The sequence below is a fragment of the Lathamus discolor genome, chromosome 1 (genome assembly GCF_037157495.1).
Source record: "Lathamus discolor isolate bLatDis1 chromosome 1, bLatDis1.hap1, whole genome shotgun sequence".
In the NCBI taxonomy this organism is placed as follows: domain Eukaryota; kingdom Metazoa; phylum Chordata; class Aves; order Psittaciformes; family Psittacidae; genus Lathamus; species Lathamus discolor.
This window is the reverse complement of record NC_088884.1, coordinates 39116590-39141909: the sequence shown is the minus strand read 5'-3', so window position 1 is coordinate 39141909 and position 25320 is coordinate 39116590. Positions and strand designations below refer to the sequence as shown.

General features: G+C 43.7%; 1 protein-coding gene across 3 annotated transcripts; it reads left to right on the top strand.

The window, feature by feature from the left end:
• Nucleotides 1-802: 802 nt before the first annotated feature.
• On the top strand, nucleotides 803-25170 carry BEST3 (bestrophin 3). 3 transcript variants are annotated; one of them, XM_065668844.1, is made up of 10 exons: nucleotides 803-873; nucleotides 4689-4858; nucleotides 6543-6637; nucleotides 7194-7427; nucleotides 12678-12832; nucleotides 13546-13623; nucleotides 14037-14189; nucleotides 17090-17170; nucleotides 18482-18633; nucleotides 20818-25170. In XM_065668844.1, the coding sequence occupies exons 2-10, from the start codon at nucleotides 4707-4709 to the stop codon at nucleotides 21722-21724; spliced, it is 2007 nt and encodes a 668-aa protein (XP_065524916.1). In that variant the 5' UTR covers nucleotides 803-873; nucleotides 4689-4706; the 3' UTR covers nucleotides 21725-25170. The 3 variants fall into 3 exon arrangements, with proteins under 3 accessions (XP_065524916.1, XP_065524931.1, XP_065524923.1); XM_065668859.1 differs by lacking the exon at nucleotides 20818-25170 and having other exon boundaries at nucleotides 18498-18614; XM_065668851.1 differs by lacking the exon at nucleotides 803-873 and having other exon boundaries at nucleotides 4776-4858; nucleotides 6557-6637.
• The last annotated feature ends 150 nt before the right edge of the window (nucleotides 25171-25320 follow it).

Sequence of the window (25320 nt, the reverse complement as noted above, 5' to 3'; positions counted from 1 at the left end):
GGCAACATTACATGGCATTTCCTGGGCTTTTACAGTCTAACACCTTTTACAGCTCCCTCTTTATGCCATGGGTCATAAAAGACAGAGTTCATTTCATTTTACAAAGGCAAAGTGGGAAGATGTTCTGTGCAGATCCATCAGTTGCAGAAAGGCTTTCACATGCTGAAATGTACTACCATTAATAGGTTCATTGAGTCTTTTAGTAGCAGCAACTCTGCCTGTTTTGAGGGATGAGTGATGAGTCCTGATTTCCCAGTTTGAACCAGCAGTGCAGCGAAGGTGTGCTCCATGGTGGGATTGAGGTGCAGCTGGAGTGCACTCCCAAGTTTGGTGCAGTTGTCTCTGGTTTTCCTGTTTAGACGTAGTCAGTGCTATTCATTCATGTGTCCTCACAGGGCCGGCTCAGAGAGATTATGCTTTTCAAGAGAAGTCTCAGATAAAAATGCTTCCTTCTTGTCCATCCCGTTTTGGGGATGGGGAATCAGCAGTAGAAAACTGGAGGTGCCAGCCAAACCATCACAAGATTCTTCCTTCAAATGAAAGGGGTCCTTCCGATGGCAAGTGGCGTTATAATTATAGACTAGAAAAGAGCAAGATCAGCAGCTGCTGCTGCTGCTGCTGCTTGCGTTTGTTCCCTCTGTAACTGACAGGACAGAGTACTTGGCAAAAACAGACTTCCAGAAGTGGAAAGACATTTAACCCCTGTTCTTGTCAGTCCATTCCTCCTGGGGCTCGGCAGCAGCAGCCCCTTGCTTCAGGTTAAAGGAAGAACAAGGTGACTATTGCAGACCTGAAGGGGACTTTGGGGCGCCTGAGGAAGAGGAAGGGTCCAGGATTTGCCTTCAGGCTTGGACTGCCAAATCAAAATAGCAGGTTAGTAGGATACAGCTTTAGCCTAATATGCTTTTATAGTTAGCTTAACTTGAATCTCTCTCACTCACTTTCTCTACTACCCCATGAACTAAGGAAAAAGGTGACACAATGACAAGGGGTAGGTCTGAGCAGAGCCACTATTTATTTATACATTCTCTAATGTGCCTTTCATGGTCAGTTAGGAGACTGATAGCTGTTATTTTTTCCTGCGGTTTCTCTCTGAATCCTAATGCATCCTGAAATTCGCATCCAGGCAAAAATCCCATTTATAGGTGGGCTCAATATTAGTAGGGGTGGGGGGAAATGTTTTATTTTTAGGTGTTTATGCCTAAAGGCTTCTGTTCATCTTAGAAAAAGTTGTGTAATATATAACTCACATTTCAGCCTGTGCTTGAGAAAGTTTTGGAGAGGAAACAAACACCAAGCGAAAGGAAAAGCAGCATCACAGATATGAGCCAAAGTCTCTGCAGGCATAAAATGGACATAACTTGTGTTATGTCCTCAACTTGCAAATCCAGCAGAAAGCCTTGCTCTGTACCTGCTAATGAAGTTAAGAGCAACACAATTGATATAAAAACCTGTCATGACACCAGTGCCTGTTGTATCTAATCTAGTGCTCTCTGTCCTTCTGTGGCCTGGCCAAAATAGTGCCCAGGCAGGAATGTGCTGGGGGGCATCGTCATGCTTTGCTCTTCCTATCTGTCTCAGTTTTAGCTTTTTAATTTCCTGTGTCCATAACTAATGTTGGAAAGACTCTCAGTCAACATGCTGCCCAGGAAGCAAGGTCTTGGGACCACCGTGCAAGAACCAGACTCGGGGCAAGGCTTTATGCCAAAAGTTCCCGGGCAGCAGGGGGGGGAGCTGCACCCAAGTTGTTCCCAGGGGAAAAAAGCACAAGTGCAGATTTAAATCTGTTTGCTATGTTGTGAAATCTAGTCAGACAGACACATGGCTGTCTCTCCTAGATCATATAGTCATATAGTCTAAATCACCTAATCTGACCTAATGTATATTTTAGGACATTGAATTATATTACCCTGAAGCCCCTATATGAACCCAATCATGTGTAGTCAATTATGCATTTGCTTAGCAGGAAGCAAAACCACAGTACCTCACAGGCAAAGCAGGGCAAGGAAACCAAGGTACTGAAGGCTGAAACTGCTGTAGCAGTCCCACTTTTCTTTGCCCCATTTCAGAGGTGGAAATTAAAAGCTGCAGACGACCAGTGCTTCTCAAGCTAATGTGAAGAATTTCTATCCAGAGCCAAAGGCATCAAGTAAACTGCTAAGAGAGATGGCTGGAATCTGATTAAGTGAAATATAGTTGTTTGAATCAAGCAGGCAAATAGTACTGCATGGAGAAAACTCTCCTTTCCCAGTCTAATGGGATGGGGAAATATTCTTAATTCTGAATCCTATTGTCACTACAGATCTGCAGTTGTGGCCAAACCCCATCCACTAGGCCTTGCAAGACAGGATTTGCCACAGGTCTGTAGAGAAGGTGGACCCATTTTGTTCAGCTCAGCTCCTGGCCAGTTTCTGGCACCATCCAGTCATGGATGCCTGGAAGGATGACTCCTTTCTGAACCCCATATCCAGAAACTGAGCACCATGACCTGATCTAGTGGGAGCTGCATCTGTCCATGGCAAGGGGTTGAAACTAGATTATCTTTAAGATCCCTTCCAACCCAAACCGTTCTATGATTCTATGGTTTTGACACCAATCACTGCCTTCCTGCAGAGCTGCAGAGGCTATGAGGGTGCTGCAAAGCAGTCTTTTTCCCTCCATGGCCACAACAAAAGGGACTGGACAGGTGCCCAGATACCAGGGGAGACCAGCAGAGCCACTCAGCCTCAACCCTGTATGTCCCAGCTATGTGAATTCTTCCTGAAGGTCATCTTTTGTCCAGCTACCTGCTCTCATCTTAAAGATCCTAAACCACAGCGCGTCTATCCAGTCCCATGTTCCAATATTTTGTTGCCCACACAGTTAGCAATTTGTATTTTACTTCAGGCTGCTTTTGTCTAATTTATGTTCTAATCATTGCACTGCGTTACCCTGGGGGTCTGGATTCCCGCCAGGCTATAAGCCCTCACATTATCAGATATCATTTTTAGATCTAAGTCCCTACACGTGGGTAGTCCCACCGGAGGTTTCCATTACAGATTAGGTATTAGTGGGGAGGTAGAGACACATCTCTTGATGTTTTGGGTTGAACACGCGTACTCCCCAGCATTAATGGGCAAAGGGCAAGGACTGAAGCTTCCTATACTTTTAAGAGAACTCAGTGTATCATTAAGAGTATTTTTTTACCCCATTCCTCCACTATAGCCCAATCAGAGACTTTTCCCATTGTTTATAAAGCCCAATTTCTGCTGGGAAATCGAAATCTCTGCTTCCATTTTCTTAAGTGTTTCATCCTGACCACAGGCTTTTTAGCAGACGGAACTGCGTTTCTGCATGCCAGTCAGCCAGTTTGGCTCCTGGATTGAACTTTATGGAGTTCAACAACAAGAACAAAAAATTCAAAGGCCTGTTCCAAGTCTCAGAAAAAAGGAAAACTATCATTTGGATGCTAAAGAATAAAATCCATGCATCTTAAAAAAACCCAATAACACCAAAACAATCTCCAAGCCCACACTGGCAAACCTTGAGCAGCCATTCTGCAGAGGAGAAGAGACAGTCTGTCAGCAGTAGAAGGCTTATGTGTCTTTTCCCTGCTAATTCCCTTGGTGACTGAAAGAAAAAGTGGCACTTTTACAGCTGAATTTTAACGGCTTACTCCGTGCTCCACATCAGAGACACAGCCATGTTGCATGGAATACCATCAAGCCACCTATTAACTAGGGGCTCAGATTATTTTTTCTGAGAGTAAATGACCTACAGTGGCATCAAGAGAATAGAGACAAGAATCTTATTTATGATACACAACTACCTTGAGGCTTTGTCTTGTCTTAGTTACTCCCTTTCTTCCACGCTGAACAAAACTGGTTTCATCCACATTTGGACTTAATTTGTTGGGGGCTTTTTTGTAAGCACATGAAAGTCCCTGTAGCACCTCCCTGCACTGGGTAAGTAAGTAACAAACCCAGCATAAAAGATTTACCTGTATGCGTTTAGTGCTTTAATTACACTGTGCCACATGCTTCCTACCTGAACAAACCGATGGCTTTTTTGCGTGGTATTGTGAGTATGTGAGTATTGATGAGTATGTCTATCTGTCAAGCTAAGAAATAACAGGGTTCCCCACCTGATCTCAGCTGCTGTCGTAACCACTAATGAAAGAGGCAGTCTCCAAATCTCATTTGGTTTTAGATGAGTATAATTACCAAAGCTAGCTAAAAATACTGGCTGGGGAGGAAGGTGTATTTGTGGAATTCAGCTTTACCTCTCTGTTGAGAAGCCAAGAAGTTTTGAAGAGAATTTCAAGCAAATTTCTTTCCTCACACCAGACTGGAGCAAACTGAGAGTAAGCAGAGGTTTCAGAGGTGTAACGTGTCCCTGCCACTGCTCCCCAGGCAGATGGCCACATTCACTGCTAGCTGTTGCTTTTGAGTGGTCTTTGAGGTAAAGCCCAAAATCAGCCTCACATCAGTCAATCTGCAGGTCTCAAAGCGGCTTGTAACTGCACGATTATAATTTTTCTCTCTCTTTCTATATATATAAATACATACAGCATGTATTTATGTATGCCTATACCATTATATGAATGTATGTGTGTATATCTATGTGTCTATCTATACAAGGGTGCATTCAGGTTAGAATATGATGTCTAAAATATTGTTGGTTTCCTGCTTCTCTTCTACTGTTTCTAGGCTCAGCCTGCCAAGACGATGACAGTCACTTATTCCAGCAAAGTAGCAAATGCCACTTTCTTTGGATTTCACAGATTACTCCTAAAGTGGAAAGGCAGCATCTACAAATTGCTGTACAGAGAATTTATTGTTTTTGCTACTCTTTACACAGCGATAAGTGTATTATACAGGTACACTCTTTCCAATTCACATCTCATTAAACGTTATACTGAAGTTTCATACTTCATAGTGTTAGGCTGATGAATGATGGGGGGAGGTTGTAACATAGTTATTGTCTTTTCCTTGGAACTTTTCTAATATGCTCTCCTTTCCATGTTTACTTTAATGTTCCAGAGAAAGCATGTAGGATATAAATAAAATACTTTCTATCATATTCAGCTGATTCTACTTTCAGCCCACTGTTGAGCAGCCATCCTACTGAAGTTAGGCTAAATAAACGCCCATGGCTAGCCTATGTTATATAGCTTTTATCATTCTGATGTTGAGCTGGCAGCAGTGAGCGTGCCTCTCTGCTTTGGATGTTAAGTATAGACTTTTCACTCTAATTGCAGAACTGTGTCTTCAGTTGCTCAGTGGTAATTTCTTTAACAACCCTGAAAGGTAGTAATTTGAGAGCCAGGTTATGTAGTCAGAAGAAAAGTTTCGCTTAACTCTAGGGTGGCATGCGAACTTTGTTTCTAAGCTTGCAGAAAGCCAAGCAAGACTTCATGGAAACCAGACGTGGTTGTTAGCTGTGTGTCACCCCGCACCTGAGAGGGTCACATTAGGAGAGCTGCTTCTTCCACCAAGGTGTGAATTAAACACCTGTATGACAGATGCAGTTGCATCAATTAGTGAAGTGAAACTTTTAATTGATGAAGTACACCACACAGAAGTATAAAAATCATGATTCAGCTCTTGCCTTGATCTCTAATTAGACCTGAGCGTTTGCTCAAGCAAAGTGAAGCAAGGAGAAAATGAGCTTCAGTTTGTCTGTGATTAATCACTAATTTTGCAAAATGTTCTATACCTGTAAACTCAGCATTAATACGTAAAGAAACACAGGAGTCTCAAATGTATTAAAATTAATCTAGTTTTACTGAAAATTGGCAACTAAAGACCATGGTAAATACACCATCGAAAGCTTTCTATACGTGCTCCAGGTTCTATTGCACAATTGTAAGCAAAACCCAACAAATATTTGTCATGTGTTCCTTTTATATAAAATCAAAGAATAAGTGTAATACTAATCTGTACAAATTTAAAAAAAATGTTACATTTAGGCTTGTTGTATTGCATTAGACATCCTTTCCCCCATGGGCAGAAGCTGCCATACTCCACTCATTATCTATCATTTGGTGAATATTGTCCTCACTGAAAAATAAGTACAGTAGCTGTGTTTTTAATCTTGTGGAAGAGAAATATTTAGTAGGAGTAAGAATAAAAAAACTACTGCAAAAACATTTCCAAATAAGAGCAGTTGGAGATTGGTAACCTTTTGCAATTCAACCAGACCTGACCATTTTTAGTAAGTAGCCCTCTGGAAAAGGAGGGTAAGCTCTACTTACAGACTTGCTGTCATCATTGGTCCCTATGAGACAGCAAACTAATTCTCCAGGCGTAGTGATCCCAATTAGTACTGCCAGTCAAATTGGCCATGAGAAAACTGCAAAAACCAGAGAATAATACTGTTTTCTTCTCCAGCTTCTGTATTATATGCCAAAAGTGTTAAGGACTTTACCTTTAAGAATTCACTTGAAGACATTAGCCAAGGTTGCTCCTGATTGCACATACCTGATTATTTATACCTATTTGCACTTTGTAGCTAGTGCCAGAATATTATGAAAGGACAGATACATTTTATTCTTGCTGCAGATTTTTTCTTACAGGTAGCCAAAAACGGTTCTTTGAAAAGTTATCAATTTACTGTGACAAATATGCTGAACAAATCCCGGTAACTTTTGTGCTTGGTAAGTACCGGTTACATGTGAAATCAATCTCCAGCACTGTCTCTGTTCAGGCATTTTGTGAATGTCTGTGCATGGAAGCATTTCAGAGCTGAGGGGCCTATGGGAGGTTGGAGGTTCACAATGAAGTCATCAGCTTCAAGCAGATCTCCTTAAATTCAAGTCGCTTTTGTCACATCAACATTTGTACTCATGTTCAAATTATACCAGCATAAGAGTAAAGTTTCCCCATATACATGTACATCTATATTTAGTGCCTACTAACACTGATACATTGTGCTCGATCTTTCAGAGCACTAAATCCACTCAAGGTTTACTACAGAAGAGGAAATTTGGAAGTTAATGAGTATGAGAATCTCAGCTGGAAACGGCCATTAAGTTGCAGTGTCTATTAAATAATGAGTGTTGATTACATCATGGGTTTTGATGTGATATACTGCATTTATTCTGGGAAATGTAGCAGCTTACTGATTTGAATAACACTCTGCTTACCAAATCAAAGTGACCTAAACAGAAATCCTGACAGGCACTGCACTTCTTTTTCCCTTCTAATTCCCAGGTTTCTACGTTACTTTGGTGGTGAATCGCTGGTGGAACCAGTTTGTGAACTTGCCATGGCCAGATCGTCTGATGTTCCTCATCTCTAGCTGTGTCCAGGGCAGAGATGAATATGGGCGCTTGTTAAGGAGGACTCTCATGCGTTACGTGAATTTAACATCTCTGCTGATCTTTCGCTCGGTGAGCACAGCTGTGTACAAAAGGTTCCCTACCGTGGACCACGTGGTTGGAGCAGGTACTGGAGTCCTTCTCCCCTGGATTTCTTTCCTTTACTTCAGAGGTGGGGGCACAAGAAGGGAAGGAGGCAAACTCATTTTTTCTTACCTCTTTGGCCCCATGTGTGCCTCATACTCATGTCTTTTATAGTTGGAATAATAGATCCATAGAATCACAGAATGGTTTGGGTTGGAAGGGACCTTAAAGATCATCTTGTTCCAATCCCCTGCCATGGGCAGGGACACCTTCCACTAGACCAGCTTGCTCAAAGCCCCATCCAACTTTGCCTTGAATACTTCAAGGTCTTAAAGGTCTTTAAGATCTAGTGATCTTAAAGATCTTTTCCAATCTATGGTTCTATGTCAAAGCAACTACATTTTTGTCAGTGGATTAAATGGTGTGCCCTTAAGTGTGTGGCTTTAATGCTCTTGAAGTCTTCATCTAGTGACACTATAGAAATCAAATGAGTTGGAGACTTTCGTGTGGATCTGTTTTCTGACATCATGGAGGCAATAGGCCTGCCCGAAACACACAGATATATGGAGCGTGCACAACCTTCTCCAAAACATGAAAAATAATGTAGCTGCAATGCATTATGATGCAGTAGGAAAGGTGACTTGACACATGGCATTGCCGTGATGCATAGGATACAACTTGTCTCATGTATCAGAGGCTGATCTCTGTAGGCGCTTCACAAGTACAGCTTTATCTCGATTTACTTTAAGTAGATTGTACTTTAAGTAGATTTCACATTTTAAGTATTACTTAAAAGAGAAAAAAACCCCAAAAAATCCAAAATAACCCTGAGGGCTTTTTCTTTATATTTAAAATCTCACTTTAAATACATTTTTTCAGGAATAAATATACTAAGTATTAAGCATGTCTTTATTTTCTGTTTGTTTTCATAACTTGTTAAGTGTGATGCTGGGAAAGAGAGCTCAATCGTATAAGACTGCTTGCCTGTGAAGGTCTGACTGCTAAGTATTTAAAGGCAAGGTGTGACGCCGTGCCTTCTGATTCATGTGGTCAGTGTCAGGGATAGAATGCCAGTGCAGAGATATTGGGATATATTCTAAATAGGAGAAGTCATACTTTTTTTACTGAATGTCTTGCATTTCTTACTTAAAATTATTCATTTGGCAGAGATTAGTAAGCAAAGTTGTAGCAAGTTAAAATATGCAGTGTGTATATACATATCCACATTTGACATATGTGTGAGAAGCTTTGGATATTAACAAAAATCCAGGCAGAATGCGTTGATCTTACTGGAAAAAAAATGAGTCTTTTGTTATCTAAAATTTATGTTGGATTCAGTTGGATTTTGAAGTCCTCTTCCTTGTGCTCTTCAACAAAGCTGTATACCTGGGCCTGTGAAAGGTCAGGGAAGCTTCTGTCACTCTCCCCAGCAATCTGCTTCTAGTACACACTGGAAAATTTCAACATTTCCAGCAGGCTAATCCAGCTCTGCCTCCCTATTGCTAAAGACAATCTGTTCCAAAAGAGACAAAATGTCGCAGTGTTGTGCAAGAATTGTAGACTGGAAAGCAAGTTTTGGTTGTTGGGGTTTCTTATGAACAATGGAAAATATTCTACAAATGGTATAAATAAGGATTGATAGTGTAGTCAGCTCCTTGGATTTCAGTGCTTGTTCTATAGGTTTTAATACATATTGTGTCACATATTTTTTGTTGATGCAGTACGGAGCACTTGAGGGTATATTTTGCTTCATTAACATCCAGTGATTAAGGCAGTACTTTGCAATTACCCCTCCCTAGCTCCCTGTGGCATTACATGTGAGACTGCATGGGAGTGCAGCATTTAATATGAACATGAGCAGCAGAATCTGATACTTGCAGCACAGTCATCATTGCAACAACTTGTGCAGGTTTTGCGTTTCTCTATTAGACAGAAATGCCCAGTGTAACTATCGCTACAAATTCCTCTCTTCAGTAAGTGAACTGCTTAAATTCATAGATTTTAAATCTGAGAACAGTACCATGATAATGGAGTCTGACTCATCCATAACACAAGCCATAAATGCTTACTAGCAACATCCTTTGTCATGTTGCAGTTTCTGATTGAGCTATAATACCTTCTAGGTAGCTCAATCAGTTCCACCCTGATCTAAAATTCAGCTGGGTATACTGGAGACTACACTGCATCCTAGGTGAACTGACATTCACAATGGTGAACTCCCTGGTGAAAAGTAGGATTTTATTCCAGTCTGAACCTGCACAGGGTCATCTTCTAATCACCAGAGTCTGGAATGGGTTTGGGTTGTTATTTTTTTATTAGGTTAAAATGTCGTTTTTCTCTCAATCGCTACCTGTTAACAGGGTGCAATGAAGGATTGAATAAACTTAGGAACTGCACCATCTATAGTCTCTCCCTACAAGACACTGTCTTCAGGGACAGATTCTCCCTACTTCTTCTTGTAGGGAGAATCTTCAAAGTCTTTTCTGAACTTTTTTTCATTTGTTAGCATTCTTTATGGAGCTGTAGGCAGTAGATGCATGTGGACTCATGACATTATGATGCTGAGTGCTGCAGCACATATGCCATAAGCGTCAAATGCCTAGCAGCAGTTCTAAGCATACCAATACTGTTGGCTGCAAAGTACGAGAGGGAAGTTGGATGCCCAAGAACACAAGTCTTAAAAACATGAGTAATGAGTCAGCAGATGAGCAGAGCAGCCTAAAACAGCTGCTAGGAAATGCCGAAGAGAAACATGAGGTGTGAGCTCAGTGACATGAATACCTACAAAAGGCTGAAGTCTGGAGTTTTAAACCCTCTGTTGGAAGGAAGTACCTAAATTAACTCTTTCTCACATAACACAGAAGCAGGGAGTTAAACTTTTATCTGCTTGTTGCAGTAACAGCACATGGTTCTGAACTGCATGTTGGTTGTATTGCCATAACTTACTCTGCTTTCATGAGGCCCCACATACAGTACTGTGCAGTTCTGGTGTCCTCAACATAAAAAGGGCATGGAACTGTTGGAACAAGTCCAGAGGAGGGCCACGAGGATGATCAGGGGACTGGAGCACCTCCCGTATGAAAACAGGCTGAGAAAGTCGGGGCTGTTCAGCCTGGAGAAGAGAAGGCTGCGTGGGGACCTCATAGCAGCCTTCCAGTATCTGAAGGGGGCCTATAGGGGTGCCGGGGAAGGACTCTTCACTAGGGACTGTAGTGATAGGACAAGGGGTAACGGGTTAAAACTTAAACAGGGGAAGTTTAGATTGGATATAAGGAAGAAGTTCTTTACTGTAAGGGTGGTGAGGCACTGGAATGGGTTGCCCAGGGAAGCTGTGAGTGCCCCATCCCTGGCGGTGTTCAAGGCTGGGTTGGGCAGAGCCTTGGGTGACACAGTTTAGTGTGAGGTGTCCCTGCCCATGGCAGTGGGGTTGGAACTTGATGATCTTAAGATCCTTTCCGACCATAACTATTCTATGATTTTAAGAGCAAGGCTTTGTTGAACTTTTCTAACCAAAAAGATACCCAGTTAACAGTGGAGAGCTGAACTGATCCTTGTACCTTCGCTGTTCTTCAGGCTGTGTCCTTCCAGATGATGACTTCCCAGAGCCTCTGAAGTGACTTGCGTCCAGTGTTTACTCCAGACTGTCAATTTTCCCATAGTCTGCCTGTCTCTTTCAGTCTGATAGAAGTACCTTTTCCTGTCCCATAATGAGCAGGCTGGCCAGCCAAAAATCAAAGGCAGCCTGAAAAACTGTCTTTTAGGAGTCATGACTAGCAGGTCTATTTGTCTGGTTGCCTGATTATTTCTGTGCTCTTGATTATGAGAGCTAACTGCAAACTTAGCAGGGATCTTTGTCAAATTCTATGATACTGCAGGAGTACTGTGTCTTGTTGCTGAACTTTTATTCTTCCATGGAATTTTCTGTCCTGTCCTTGCGTTCCTTCTCAGTAGTTGCAGTATTTCACACCTCCTGCGCTGACTTGTTGCAACCGTACAACAGTGGCATTTTTCTCAACAGCAGAATATCTATGAAGGTTGCTGTGTTTCATAAATCTCCTTTTACCTTATTCACATTTTCATACAAAACACAACTGGGTTTCTGTATTTTTTCTCTGCGTCATGTATCTTTAGCAATGTCAGCAACAATGAGCCAGTTTAGCAACTGTTGGCAACAATTCTTAGTTACTAGTTGGAGACAAGAAAAAAATCCTGTCTACTCTCAGCTCCCCTATTCAATTTTCAGCACTCAGACTTGTAATTGATTGGCTGAGCCACTTATTTTGAGGCTGTTATGTTACTAACTTTGTCCTGTTTTGGAGCTGATGTCAACAAAACAGAAGAAGCCTTATATGCAGCAGGGGAGGTGACACACACCTTAGCAGAAAGCTAAGATTCTCCAAATGTGAAGATTACTCAAACCACAGAAAATACAGGATTTGGACACAAGAAAATGTGAATGCACCTTTATGAATTTTCTGAGGTTGTTTATCTCACAGGCTGCCTGCAAGGAGAGCAACATTGCAGAGCTTTCCTACCCAAGAGGGTAGAGGTAGAGCTGCTCCCCTGACAGTCCCAGGCAGCGACCTGCTCTGATGCAAGTGCTGTCCCTCACAGCCCTGGCTCCCCTGCCCTCTGACCTTGGGCTTGCTTGCAGAAGGGGGAAGCAGGACTTCGCAAGGCCAGGGGAACTCTTCAGGAAACATAATACCTTCCCAGCACCCCAGCGAGGCAAACTGCCAGGCAGAGAGCAGCTTCAGCCGGCAGCCTCACAGCGTGTCATCTGGCTCGGCGTCCCACTAGCAGCGGGATTTCTGTGCATGGTTCCCTTTCCCTCTCTTTGCACGCCTTCGTAACCCCGAAGAAAACATGAAACACAATCTGGCAGGGAAGTGTTTTGCTGGCAGAAGACACAGTCTCTGTGGAGCTCTGTTTCATGCATGTGCTTGTATCCTTTGTTGCTTGCTCACTGCTTTGCAGATTTACCAAAAAATCGTCACAATCAGTAGGTCACCTAAGTGCCCTTACAGCACATGTGGAGATGCTGTCTAAAGCCATCATTGCTGAAAAGTAACAGGTAATTATTGCAAAAGAAGTTGTTTCAGGCAAGATCTATCCTAGCAAAAACCTCAAGAAAGGAAAAAAGGAAGAGAGCACTTAGTCAGAATTATAAATAGCATTTAGTTCTATGCAAATATCACATAAACAGACTTGTATTAAAAATTCAGACAATCAGTTAACACTGAAAGCACAGAACAAATGAAGTCTTTGGTTTTGTTTTTTGTTGTCTAAACAGGTTTTATGACAAGATATGAAAGAAAAATCTTTGATGACCTGAAGTCTCCCCACCTGAAATACTGGGTTCCATTTGTCTGGTTTGGGAATTTGGCATCAAAGGCACGAAAAGAGGGGAGGATTCGAGACAGTGTAGATCTGCAGACGCTGTTGAATGTAAGTAGAAAAAGTAAATCTACAGAAAACTGATCTGTGATTGCTATGCAGTAGCTTTTCACTTCCATAATTTGATTTACTGTGCACAGCTCTCCAGTGTCGTCTAAGTGATCTTACTGAGGCTTTATACCACTTGTCTCTGTGTACCTATGTACTCCCAAGCACACACAGCAGCAGCTCGCTGGGATTGTATTTATATGACTAAAAAGGTATTAACTAAAGCACCAAATTGATGAGTAAAAATTTATTGTAACATCACGGTGAATTCATACTTGTTCCATTGCTGCAGGGTAAAAAAAGAAAAAGAGAGTAATGTGACATTTGGAAGATTTTAATATCAGTTGCAGGAAGATAACCGCCCTGAATATTTCATTAAGTGGTCAGACATCCTTTTTATGATGTAATATATTCTCTTTCATGTATCACTTGACTGTAGATAAGATAGAAATGAAAGATAATTTGTGAAGAAACCCATAATATACTAAGCATTCCAACTCCATAAGCCAAATGAATATTCAAGTGTGACAATGGGGTGCTGGATATAATTATGGTAACAATTTCTATATGCCAAACTTTTGTATCTCCTTGTCCTTTCACATGTGCAAAAATGACTTGTAACAAAATATTTATAATTTAGAATAGAACCCCGTGCTATTTTAGTTTCTTGGGGGCTACCTTTTCTTTTATCCTTTCTTTCTTTTTTTTCCTTTTAGGAGATGAATAAGTACCGGTCTTGGTGTAGTCTTTTGTTTGGTTATGACTGGGTTGGAATTCCACTGGTCTATACCCAGGTACTGAGCTCTAACCCTTTACAAAATTCCAAACACCATATCTATAAAATGGGAGTTTGGTGAAAGATATCCATAGACTCAACCAGATTCTCTGAGCTGTTGAACACTCGTTGACTCCCACAGGATCACAAAGGCCTGATTGACTTTTGAGTCATATTTAAGTCACATTTAATGTAGAGATGTTTTGAAGACCTTCCATAAGCTGGGAGAGAGGAGGGAAGCACTGAAAGGTTTTTATGTTTCCTGGGTCTTCTCCCTGGCCATAATTATTTCTGTGACCCCTCTATTTATAATACTTTCCTACAGACTTGTGAATTATGTGGCAAAAGGCAGTCAGAAGCCTTTGCATATGTGTTGCTTTATGCATAAGATTGCATCGTTACATGATTTCAGTGAAGTTTTCTTCTTTGCAGGTTGTTACTCTCGCAGTCTATACTTTTTTCTTTGCCTGCCTGATAGGGCGCCAATTTTTGGATACTGACCAAGGGTATCAGGGACATGACTTAGATCTTTACATTCCGATCTTCACGCTGTTACAGTTCTTCTTCTACGCAGGATGGCTCAAGGTAAACTAGCTTTATAGAAAGGTCATGGGCTGAACGGGACTGAATCATGCTTTCTTTCGCTCAAAGCCAGCCTTTAATATCTGCTGTTAACTTAATCAGATGCAAGCAATTAAAGGTCTCCAGTTCCAGAGGGCTATCAAACAGTAGCGGCCAATATTGGCTACACCCCTACCGCATAAAAATGTTCATTATAAAGAAGAGTTATAGATAGAATTGGATGCTACCCATCGATGGCTGCTCAGTTAACATATCACCATCAATCTCATAGTTGAGTAATTAAGGCATACCTCATGGCAGTTCTTGTTTCTGCAGTGACTATCAAGGTAGAAAGGAGAAAAGTTTCAAATAAAAAGCAAATTGGTACATTAGGGTCTATGTGCATTGAGATTTCCTTTTGGGATTATTAATCATGGCTGGAAACTTAGAGCTAACTTTTCTGTTAGAATATAAATTGAGCAAAATTGTCTAATTTTATAGCCCCCTTTCCAGCTTCAAAGGGCAGAGTAGAGAAAGCAGCACACCAAGCTGTCAATTGCAGGGAAAAGTAAAGCTCCTCTAGTCCTATGTCCTAGGAACTCATGGGGAAAGGGGTTTGCCACACAGGGACCAGCCTTGAGGGGAGCACGAGAGAGAGGAACGGAGGCTGGTGCAGTGAGGAAAGCACATTGCTCTAGGCAGTGTTGTCCAGGGATTTACTGATTACAAAACTCTTAAGCTGCTCCTCTTGACCTTCCTGCTGGTGTTTCTGAAGGATGAAAGGTTTCCCCTTCATCAGCACCCAAGGCTGTTAGGAGCATCTCTTCCAGGTTGGCTCAGGGCTGCCAGCCAAATCCTGGCTATAGCAGGTATGAGATGCCATTGTAACTGAAGAATCTTCTGCATAAGGAAATGAAAGGGAGGAGAAGCAGTTTTTAAAAGCAGATTTAATACCGGCAGTGCTCCCTTGGATCGGAGGTTTGCTGAAACCTGCAGAGGCCCTGAGTCAGGATATTTCTGTCTTGAAGGTTACAGCCAGTTTCCTGTTGAGTGTGTTGAGCTTTGGCTGCCAGGCTGCAGAAAGAGCCCCAAGCTATTGACTTCCAGTAACTTCGCAATTTCTCAGAAGTTATGGCTAAAATGAGCTCTTGCCTTGGCCTCAGGCCTGGTTTGTTATACCTACAATGCAGAGGTAAAGTTTCCCGTCATGTGAGACACTCCATTATCATTACAGGTATAGACGGACTGTCCAAATACAGGGCTTAATTGTCCAGCACTGCACTCCTTTCCAGCGAATAAAGTCGTGTCTCACATGCCAGGACCAGCTCAGCCAAACAAAAGGCCACCAATGCTGTTCCCTCTGTCCCAACCCTGCTTACATTTTTTAGCTCATGTGACAGGTTTTGCACTGGATTTTTGGGTGGTGATTCCCTGCAAAAGCAGGTCATTCTTATTGCATTACTTCCATAGCTATACCCAAAATGTAATGCCATGGCCCAGGCCAATAGTGTGAGCAGAAGTGTCCCCTGTCTTGTTTTCATTCCTCCTGATTTTGGGGTGTTTCTGTTGTGTTAGTCTGCTTGGCACTTCATTTGATGTCTTCCACTGCTGGCCTGGGAAGTTGTGACCTAGGAGAGTCAGCAGGTTCTTACCCACTGGTACAACATAGAAGCACATGGGAATAAATAGCCAGGGAGTGACTCTCTTACTATTATAAGTTATTTAGATCATAGTCATCCATTGTGAGGTTCATGAGCAGGGCTGTTTAATCATACAGTTGATTTACCCATACCTAAGTTAAACTGAGGACTTGGCCACTGCTACTGTGCCTGGCCCTGGTGGCCATCGAGAAGGCTTGGGAGGGTCAGCAAGAATGTGATTGGTTTCAAAACTGGGGCTTAAAAAGACAAACAGGAGGAGAAGAGCATGAAGGAGAGAGTATATTTAACCTCAGTGTACCAAGGAACTGAGAAATAGAGAAGCAGTCTGAATTCCCTAAATCTTTTTCAGTTTTTCCTACATCATCTCTTTTTTCTCCCCCAGCAGCTATGAATTTTCTCCTCACAATAGACTTTGGTGATCATAGAGTGGGGGGCAGTGTCTGTTGTTTTTCCATATATTTAATCCTTGTGGGGTGAGGGGGACAGGACAGAATAAGGCTATGGGCAGCCAGAGAGGTTTCCTTTCCCATCCTAGTTCCCAGACTCGGGCACCTCACCACAAAGGTGCTGGAGCTCACTGTTTGGTAATGCCTTCCACAGGATGGGCTTCTCCCCTGCAGTTTTAATCACTTCAAGTGCAGAAACCCAAAACAGCAAGTTGAATGAAAGAACAAGCTCAGATTCTCTCTTGCCTTTAGCTAGCATGATGCACAGCATTCACTTGAGTCAAGTCTTCTGGTGGGCTGCTTTTCCTGGAAAGCCTCGGAGGTATGCCATCAGCATCACCCCCTGATAAAGAAGCAGGGGCTGAGGACTGAGCTGGAGAGACAAGCTGTGATCCTTCCAGCAGACTCCAGCTGCAGGGCTCAGGAATACTGACCGAATGGGCTGGTGGAGTATTGTATAGCATAATGCAGTAACAGAGCCTCTAGCTGCCAAGACATTCATTTAAATCAGCCAAAGTCAACAGTAAGGAGACGTAATGACTATCTTAAGTGACAATTGCGTGGCCCAGACATGTCTCAATTCCCGGCAGGCCAGCAGTGACAGTTATGATTGACAGCACCAATGAGCCATAGAGGTATGAATCTATAGGGAAAGCAAGCTGTTCCTTCACTAGGCTAGTAAAACCATCATATGGGAGTTCAAGATACGATTGGAAGTGACAGGCAGGGAGAGAGAAAAATCCAATCTTATTTTCTCTGTGGCAGCAGTCCTGACATGGCATGCCAACCTCTATTCACTGTCTCATTTTCCTTTCAGGTTGCTGAACAACTTATTAATCCATTTGGAGAAGACGATGACGATTTTGAAACTAACTGGTGCATCGACAGGAATTTACAGGTTGCTGTTGTTATTTCTGCTTCCAGCTTTACTGTACTATAGGTTATCATTACATTTAATCCTATTCCTTATACTGAGGCACAAACTAAGGACAACAAGTGTCAGCATAACAAATTCTTTCCCTGAAGGAGTATCTATGGCTGTGATCCACAGATTTTGTTTTGACAAGTTAATGCATCTTGATTTTAGTATTTGGCATTTATGATGCCTGACTAGACAAGCAAACAGCTGACCTCAAACTATAAGCTCACTTTATGCCTGGAAAAACATGTAATGTAGGTCAATCCTGCAAATCCAAAAGCCATCTTCTCCCACATAGAGAAGGACACATTTTGCTAGTCTGAATGTTTAGAGATTACAATATTGTATATGAATCTGCCTTTAAAAAAATGGCAGTGAAGATACCAAAAAGACCAGGCAGGGCCATGAACTAATAAGCAGGGCTCATACCATGATTTATGTTGTGACAGCAGCATCTGTGGTGGGCACAGAAGCCAGCATCTTCAGCGGCAGGAGGTGTGAGATTGCCAGGGTACAGATTTACTGCAGCTACCCCCAATTTCCAAACAGCTCCTGTCACCAGCCCCTGTATGTCTGAATGAGCCCAAAGACATGAAGAGTGGCACATGCTGCTCCCCTTGCAGGTAGAGTCAAGCATAGGTTTGAGCTGCTGTTGGACCCCACGTCTGCTGGGGACCACTAAGACTGCAGAGCAGAGCCCAGGTGGTAGGGGAAGCAAGGGCAGGGCAACTAAACCAGCACAGTAAGCAAAACAAGCAATGCAGGTACGGAGAGGAGTGGGAAAGGCTTTCAAGCTGCCAGAGATGCTCTCCAGCTTAACACTGCTTCAGGCTACTTGTGCTATGGTGCCTCAGAGCCCTTTGTATAAAATGTATTGGAATGTCCTAGAACAGGTTGGCCACGTGCTTGGTTCTGAATGTCTTAAATGTGGGCAAAGCCTATCAGAAAGCTTCTCTACTTCTGAGCATTTTAAGGATCACAGATTTCCCACAGCATGCAGAGGATCACATGTCCATTTATCTACATCATGCATGAGGACTTCAATCTGACACAAATGTCTTTGCAGCACAGAAGACTTAAGTTACAACAACACTTCTGCTTTCAGGAGTGTAGGAGGATATAGGGGGTATATTTTATAATACCGAGTCTCTTCCCGGTGTGCAGGCCAGTACACAGAGATTACTTTCAGGTGTTTCTGAAAGAAATCTTGACCCCCGGGAGTACAGAGCAGATTATGTCTTATACTGTACTGTGCTGAAACTGACATGATTTATACCAAAAAAATCTAAGGTCTCACTTCTGGCAGTGGATGAGATGCACATGAACTTACCAAGGATGGAGAAAGATATTTACTGGAATGACTCCTCTGCCCGGCCACCCTACACAAAAGCAGCTGCTGATTACTGTATTCCTTCATTTCTTGGATCGACTATTGAAATGGGGTGAGTGGCACTAAGGGGTCTTGATGCCATCAGAAATATCACCACCCCTACAGCCCATGTCGATTGATGGACAGCAGGGCTGCGGGCTGTGACAATACTGTGAGCAAGGAAGGTGGAAATGATGTTAGGAGGGAGTTGACAGGCTAGTGTTGAGGGGGGTGATGTCTCCAGTGGTCCCTGTGCTCATAGGAATTGGGCACCCATAGCTTAAATTGTGTATCACTAAATAGAGTATGTTTGCAGGGAGGGTTTGTTGATAGTCTCTGAGCACAGGATGGCACCTGAAGACAGTAACTGACTTTTCTTAATAATTATTTACTACAGCTTCTTCATACATCCCCCAGTTAACAAAATAGCTGTTCCTGTGCTTGTTTAGGCAGCAGATGATGGCTGAAATCGGTCCAGATTTTTGTGAAGATAGACAAGAAATTATTGTAAATGCACGATTTTTCATTGATTAATAACCTGGGCATGGAAGTTGGAGCAGCCAGATTTTGTGAAGGGATGAAGAGGAGTTATTTGTAGAGGCTGACACAAGAACCACTGTTATAAAGAAACATACAGAGAAGAGAGGGCTGCCTGGTGCTGTCAGAATCTATATGAGAAATCAATGATAGGCTAGTTAGCTTAGAAGCTGTTGAGTTTAAAAACTTGTGACACACTGTAATATAGAACAGGTCAGTAGGTGTAAATACCGCCATGCCCGAACAAATACAAGGGCAAGTAGATGTTTTAATCTGAAAATCTTTTAAAAACTTTATAGTAGCCATTTGTTTACTCAAAAACTTATTTCAAGAAGTTTTCCATTTCTCCAGATTTTTCCAGCCTTTCTCAAAATTAAATCTGCTTAGTTTTTGCTTTAAAGAAGTAAAGAAGAAAAACTCATAGAATATAACTGATTTTACTGCAATTGCAAGGGGAGAAAAGGTGGCAGAGCAGAAACATTATTAAGTCTGCAAACACTTTTTTAATAAGAAGCACTTCACACAAAAAATGAAGCGGGGGGTGAATGAAAAATGGCTCCATGCTAGCCCCTGTGAAATGCAAGCAGCTCTGAGGTGTTGACTTTTTTATCAATTACTTTCTCCTCTGAACTGTTTCTCTGTTCATCTCTCTAAAAAAAGTTGGTAGTTCTTATGCACAGCTCAAAAACCAGGTCTAAAGATTCATCCAAGTTCAAAGGACATAAATAAAACTTGAGCCAAAGTCTAAAGTCTTTTCCAGCCCCCTCGAGCCAACATTTGGCACAGGTTGCCCAGAGAAGCTGTGGCTGCCCCATCCATGGCAGTGTTCAAAGCCAGGTTGGACGGGGCTTTGAGCAACCTGGTCTAGTGGAAGGTGTTCCTGCCTGTGGCAGGGGGTTTGGAATTAGATAACCTTCATAGGTCCCTTCTGACCCAAACACTTTGATGACTCTAAGAGCTTCATAAATGCTGGATGAAGTTCCTCTGTCCCTCTGGGTTGGTGTTGCCTCCCTGTTCTCCTTGCCTCAGGTCTGGCCTGATCTGCTTTGCCATCTGCACACTTAGAACAGGCAACTGTGACAGTTTGACTTGTCCTCTGGGGCACACTGGGTCAGCAATGTGTACTGAATTGCCTGGCAGATGCAGCAATAGTTGTTCTCAAGAACCACGGAGGCTGGGCAGGAGAAGAGTACCAGGTACAGGCGGGACTTTCAGACACACTGTCGTGCCCCAGAAGTAAGTGGGATTTGGCCGTCTGAGTAATTCCAGCATCTTTTGAAACCATCACCCTGTTGCTTCCAGGAGCAGCCTTTTCACTGTTATTTTTGCCTGAAGGATTCTCCTGAAAATTACCTACAGCACCAAACAGGGTTCCTTTTTCCCCTCTCCCTCATGTTATTCACAAGCTTAACCATGCGGAGCTGCCACAGAGGGCTGCAGCTCAAATATGAAGTAGTGCCAGATGCCCAGCTGGATGCCCTCCCAGCCTCATCCTCAGGAGAAGAGACACTTGGATGTGGAGAGCTTTCCATGTGATCTGGCTTGTCTAAAGGCAGGGGCACTATTTCCTGGCACTCTCACCTCTTTCATTCCCTTCCTTGGGACACACTAGGGCCTTGGTTCCTATGTCTTCCTGCTGAGACAGAGGGATATATGTGCACGCAGAGCACATACACTTTCTATATATAAGCGACTCCTACTAACTGGATTTATTTGGCAGGCTGGCTGACACTGAATTCCTCTACGGGGAAGAGTGGCCCTGGGAAGAGGAGAAACACCGAAGGCAACGTTCAGTGCTGAGAAGAGTCAAGAGATTCCTCAGTGTCCACGAGGGCCCTTCACCTCCAGCTCAGCGGCGCTACAGTCGGCAGACAAGCGAGAACTCAGTGTTCTTCCCAGCAGATGAAAAGGGGCACATCAGGCGCCTGCAGGAAATGCACACAAGGGGCAGATACTCCACCTCGAGCTTCAAGAAGAAACACGAAGGACTTGACAGGAACAACAGACTTCACAGTAGCCGCGACCTTGGACCCATAACTGAAACCTCAAGGAACGAGGCACCGTTTGGCGACAGCGACACCTCATCTGAGACAAACAAACCAGTTCCTGAGGTCGTCATCTCTGAAGCTGAGGAGGAAGCACTTGATGTGCTGGGCAAACCAGATCCGCAAGCACAGCGCAACACAAGCATGCCAGAAGAGACGCTCCAAAGGAGCCTAACTGAGACGAACGTGAGTCTTCTGGATGATCCCTTTTTCCCCCCAGAAGTCACTACATACTTCCCAGGCTCTGAGGTGCATCAGTCACTTCCTACTGTGATAGGGGAGCCCAAACATGAACCCTACATTAGTAACTTGGCCGGTTTCATAACAGATCAGGAGAGAAACATTCAGCGATGGAGTTTACCGAGCTTCCATAGTCAAAATACAACGTCAAATGCTGACGCTGCACCACCTTTAACAGATTCTGAGACATCTTCACAACAAAGGACCCCCAGTGATGGAAAAAATGTTACTTCTGCTGCTGCTCCAGAGACGTTTGAGATGCAGCACTTGTGGGAAAACCTGGATAGTAAAGAAACAGCCATAGTGGAATTTTCTAATGAGAAAAGTGAAAGAAAACTTTGACCGTGCTTGCTCTGGGTTTGACTGAACTTCTTGTCCTCTCCCGCAAGTGGTTCTCACAAGGGTTTGCTGAAAGTGTGAAGGGCAGAACACAACACTCAGACAAACCCCAAGCAAGAGGAGCTGGGCACCTAAAGCGAATGCACTATGGTGACATGCTTTAAGCCACTTGGTTGAAATCTGTGACCCTGTAGGTAAAACTGTAGGGAGCCTCAGGAGTGAACGCAGGCTGGCTGGCTTTCACACATGGCAGCGAGCTGTGCAGGCTCACCCACTGAGTTTATCAGGAAAGCAGAGGTGGCTCTTCTGCCCACTTTGGATCCGCACTGAACAATGCGACCTTTGGCCGCTCCTTCAGATTAAGGTCCATGACATCTCTGTAAGACCTACCAACACTTTCGGTTTCCACTCAAGTGGCTAGAAGGGGAGGTGTGGGCTCAATTCCCTCCTCAGCCTGGAGAGATTCAGTCCGGAGAGATTCAGCCCACCATCTCTGTCTGCAGGAATGCTTGAAAAATCAGTCTCCCCACATGTGTGGGGCAAAAGCCCTCCCTCTCCTACTGAAGCTGTGCCACTGTAGAGTGGGAAAATAAAAGGATTAAATGTTGAACTTCAGTAAGAAAAATGGAAGGGGCAAAACTGCTGATGAGCTGGGCATGGGGGTCTGAGCCTTGACCTCTGCTCCTTGGAGCATGTATACGTTTTACCTAGTGGCTGTTTATTGTAAAATGCTGCTCCCAGGTGGCCTCCCTGGTGATGCCAGGACTGTGGCTCTCTCTCAAGAGGTGATGGAGCTGCAGGAGCAGCTGAGCTTAGGGCTCCACTCTTGCAGAGATCCTCAGCTGGAAGGCTGCAGGTACCCCAGGTAGACAAGTAAATGGCCCAGGATCACTAGCAAAATTGGTCTCTGCTTCCTTCCCCCGGTCTGCTCCCACACTGCCCAGATGTGTCACACACGTCCTCCATTAACCCAAACCTGAGCCAGCAATAGGTGGCTCCTGCTGCTTCAGGGGCGGCTAAGCCACCTCCCTGAACCTCCTGGTAGCAACCTGGCCTTTCGGCTGCCGCTTCTACAAGAAGTCCCAAAGGAGGCCCTGAAAGCAGCTGCAGCTCTTTGATTTCAGCTCTCATCCACATCTACACAAACTCAGCCTGGAGTGTGAGGCCAGCATTCTCCCATGAGTGAGCATCCAAGTAGATGGTCTCGCTAGACAAGGGAGAGGCCAGGTTAGCTCAGCTGCTGGGAGGAACAGAGGGAGGGGAGATGCAGGAATGCTGGGGCTGCAGCAGCCAGCAAGCGGCATGGGCCGTGTGAATAGCCTGTCCACCCAGCAATCTGGATCGGAAAGTTGCACTTCAGACTACAAACCACGCTCTCTATCAAGGTAACTGGTACCACCAGTGGCTTCTGAGGGTCTTCAGGACCCCCTGAAGCTGGGAAAGGAGTGAACAGATTTGCTTGCTCCTCCTCCTCTGGTCAATTGCTTAAGTGAGGAGCCCTTCCAGTAAGGCTGTCACATAGCGCACGACTCTGCTGTTGCATCTGGGTAGGCTTGGGAGGGGAAAAAATCAACCACTCTCCTCACTTCTACTTCTTCCAGCTTTGTTTCAGTCTGGAAACTGTTGGTGTGCGTTCGTTAGACATGCTCTGAGCAGTGTCTCCCTTTCAAATCCTTCAAAGAGACTAGACAAAAGCACACATATCAGTGTAGGAAGCAGAGGACACTTCTTAGCCCTAGGAAGAGATGTTTAAACTCAGATTATGGGAATTCCAGGTGTGCAGAAAAGCCGAGCACAGATTTCACAGGCACTTACAGAGGCATTTCTCCATGCTACGGGATGCAGTGGTGCCAGAGTTTGACAGCAGCTGAGTACTGAGATTCAAACACAGTTTTGCAGTAAGGTGTTCTGGTGCAACCTCACCCTTGCCACCTGCAACAAGTCCTCAGGCAAATCAAGCTGTTATGGTCAGGTTTGACCAACAGAATGAGAGCCTCGACAAAGTGAAATGATATTGAAATAAACAGTACCTTAACCTAGCAGTCCGATTCTTTGGGTGGCTGTTACTAGGTAATACCAGCTGCTGGCAGCATCCTCTAGCTTTTCAGCCATCAGAGGCCTGGACTGCTGACTCTCCCCAGGGAAGAGGGCTCTATCAGCCTGTGACAGCGGTGGAAACACATATCTTTCCCTTCCCTACATTAGCAGATAAAAAAAAAGGTATTCTTCCCACATTCACTCTTTCTTCCCTATTCTCTATTTTTTCTTTGAACCAAAGCGACACTTTTCAATTCAATATTTTCTCAGTTTAATTGCGCCTGCAACTGTCAAGGAACTTCATTTACCAATGAGCTTAACTTTAAGAAACAGTAAAGTTTAGGTATAAATGATACATTTTACACGTGTCACAGCTAGACACAAAGTGAAAGCAACTGCTGCTCTCCTTGAAACACTCCTCTATAGAGCTTTGTTAAATTCAGGAGAGCAATACAGGCTTCGGAGGAGTTTGGCCATTCTCCCCCCAGCTGTGCATGTACAGGAAGGGTTTTCAGTCGCTACGGAGGAAGTCTGCCCTGTTCTCTAGCTGTGTCCTCACAGTACGTAAGCTTGAGGAGCTGCGCTTCTCTCTGTATGGGGATTTCAGCCAGAAAACAGAGATAACTGTAAACTGCCCAATACAAACCTGCACTGAGGGTCCAGTCCCACTACATCTCCTTACTCTCTTCTCTCATCTCAGCTTCCACCAGGGCTTAAGGTGTTGGAGCAAAGTGCTTATCCTCCCCAGCCCAGACATCAGCAAGTTTCATGAGGCAGTGCTAAGCCTGAAGAAGCCATCTCAGCTTCACATCATCCAGCTCTGCTTATTTTCCATCACCTTCTCAGCCTAACCGCTGCTTAGGACATGCACTGCTGCTTTCCACCAGGACATTATGCATCTTATAAGCAACGATTTTGCTACCTCTGCCAGCACTCCCTGGCCCATCAACTATGTTTGTTCTTCAGTGGAGGGGAAGGGTAGCCACACCGTAGCTATTAGGAAGATAAAAGCTTCAGTTGAGTCCCATAGAGGCGTCTGTTAGACACGTAGACACATTAAATTAGGAATGACTGCTCTGTGAAGTTCCACAAATGTAATTTACAGTACACAAATAGCACTGCGCATGTAATGGGCCAGCTCCAGGTTATCGGCAATATTCTGTTTGCTGCTTGCAAAGAAGCTAGTGCGGGGATGACTTACCAGAATAAATTTTGTCTCCTCATCTAGTGTGTTACCCCACTCTTGCAAACATCCGCAGGCTCTGTGCTCTGTTAGGCACGTCTCCCAGTACACTATTCGCCTCAGCATGGTAAATGGACTATTTTAGCAAGCCCAACAATTTACAGTTCATGTTCGCTTATATAAACAATGTCAAATTATTGCATGAATAAAAGTACTTTGAGAAACACAATTGTCTTGGCTGTTTTGACCTGTTAAGAAGCACTTCTCGCAGAGGTGTGACCTATCATGCAAGCCAGCTTGGTGCCTACCAGGAATAGCGAGGCAAACCTACAGAATCTGGCAAGGCTGGAGAAGACTGAGGATAGAACAGGGCCAGGAT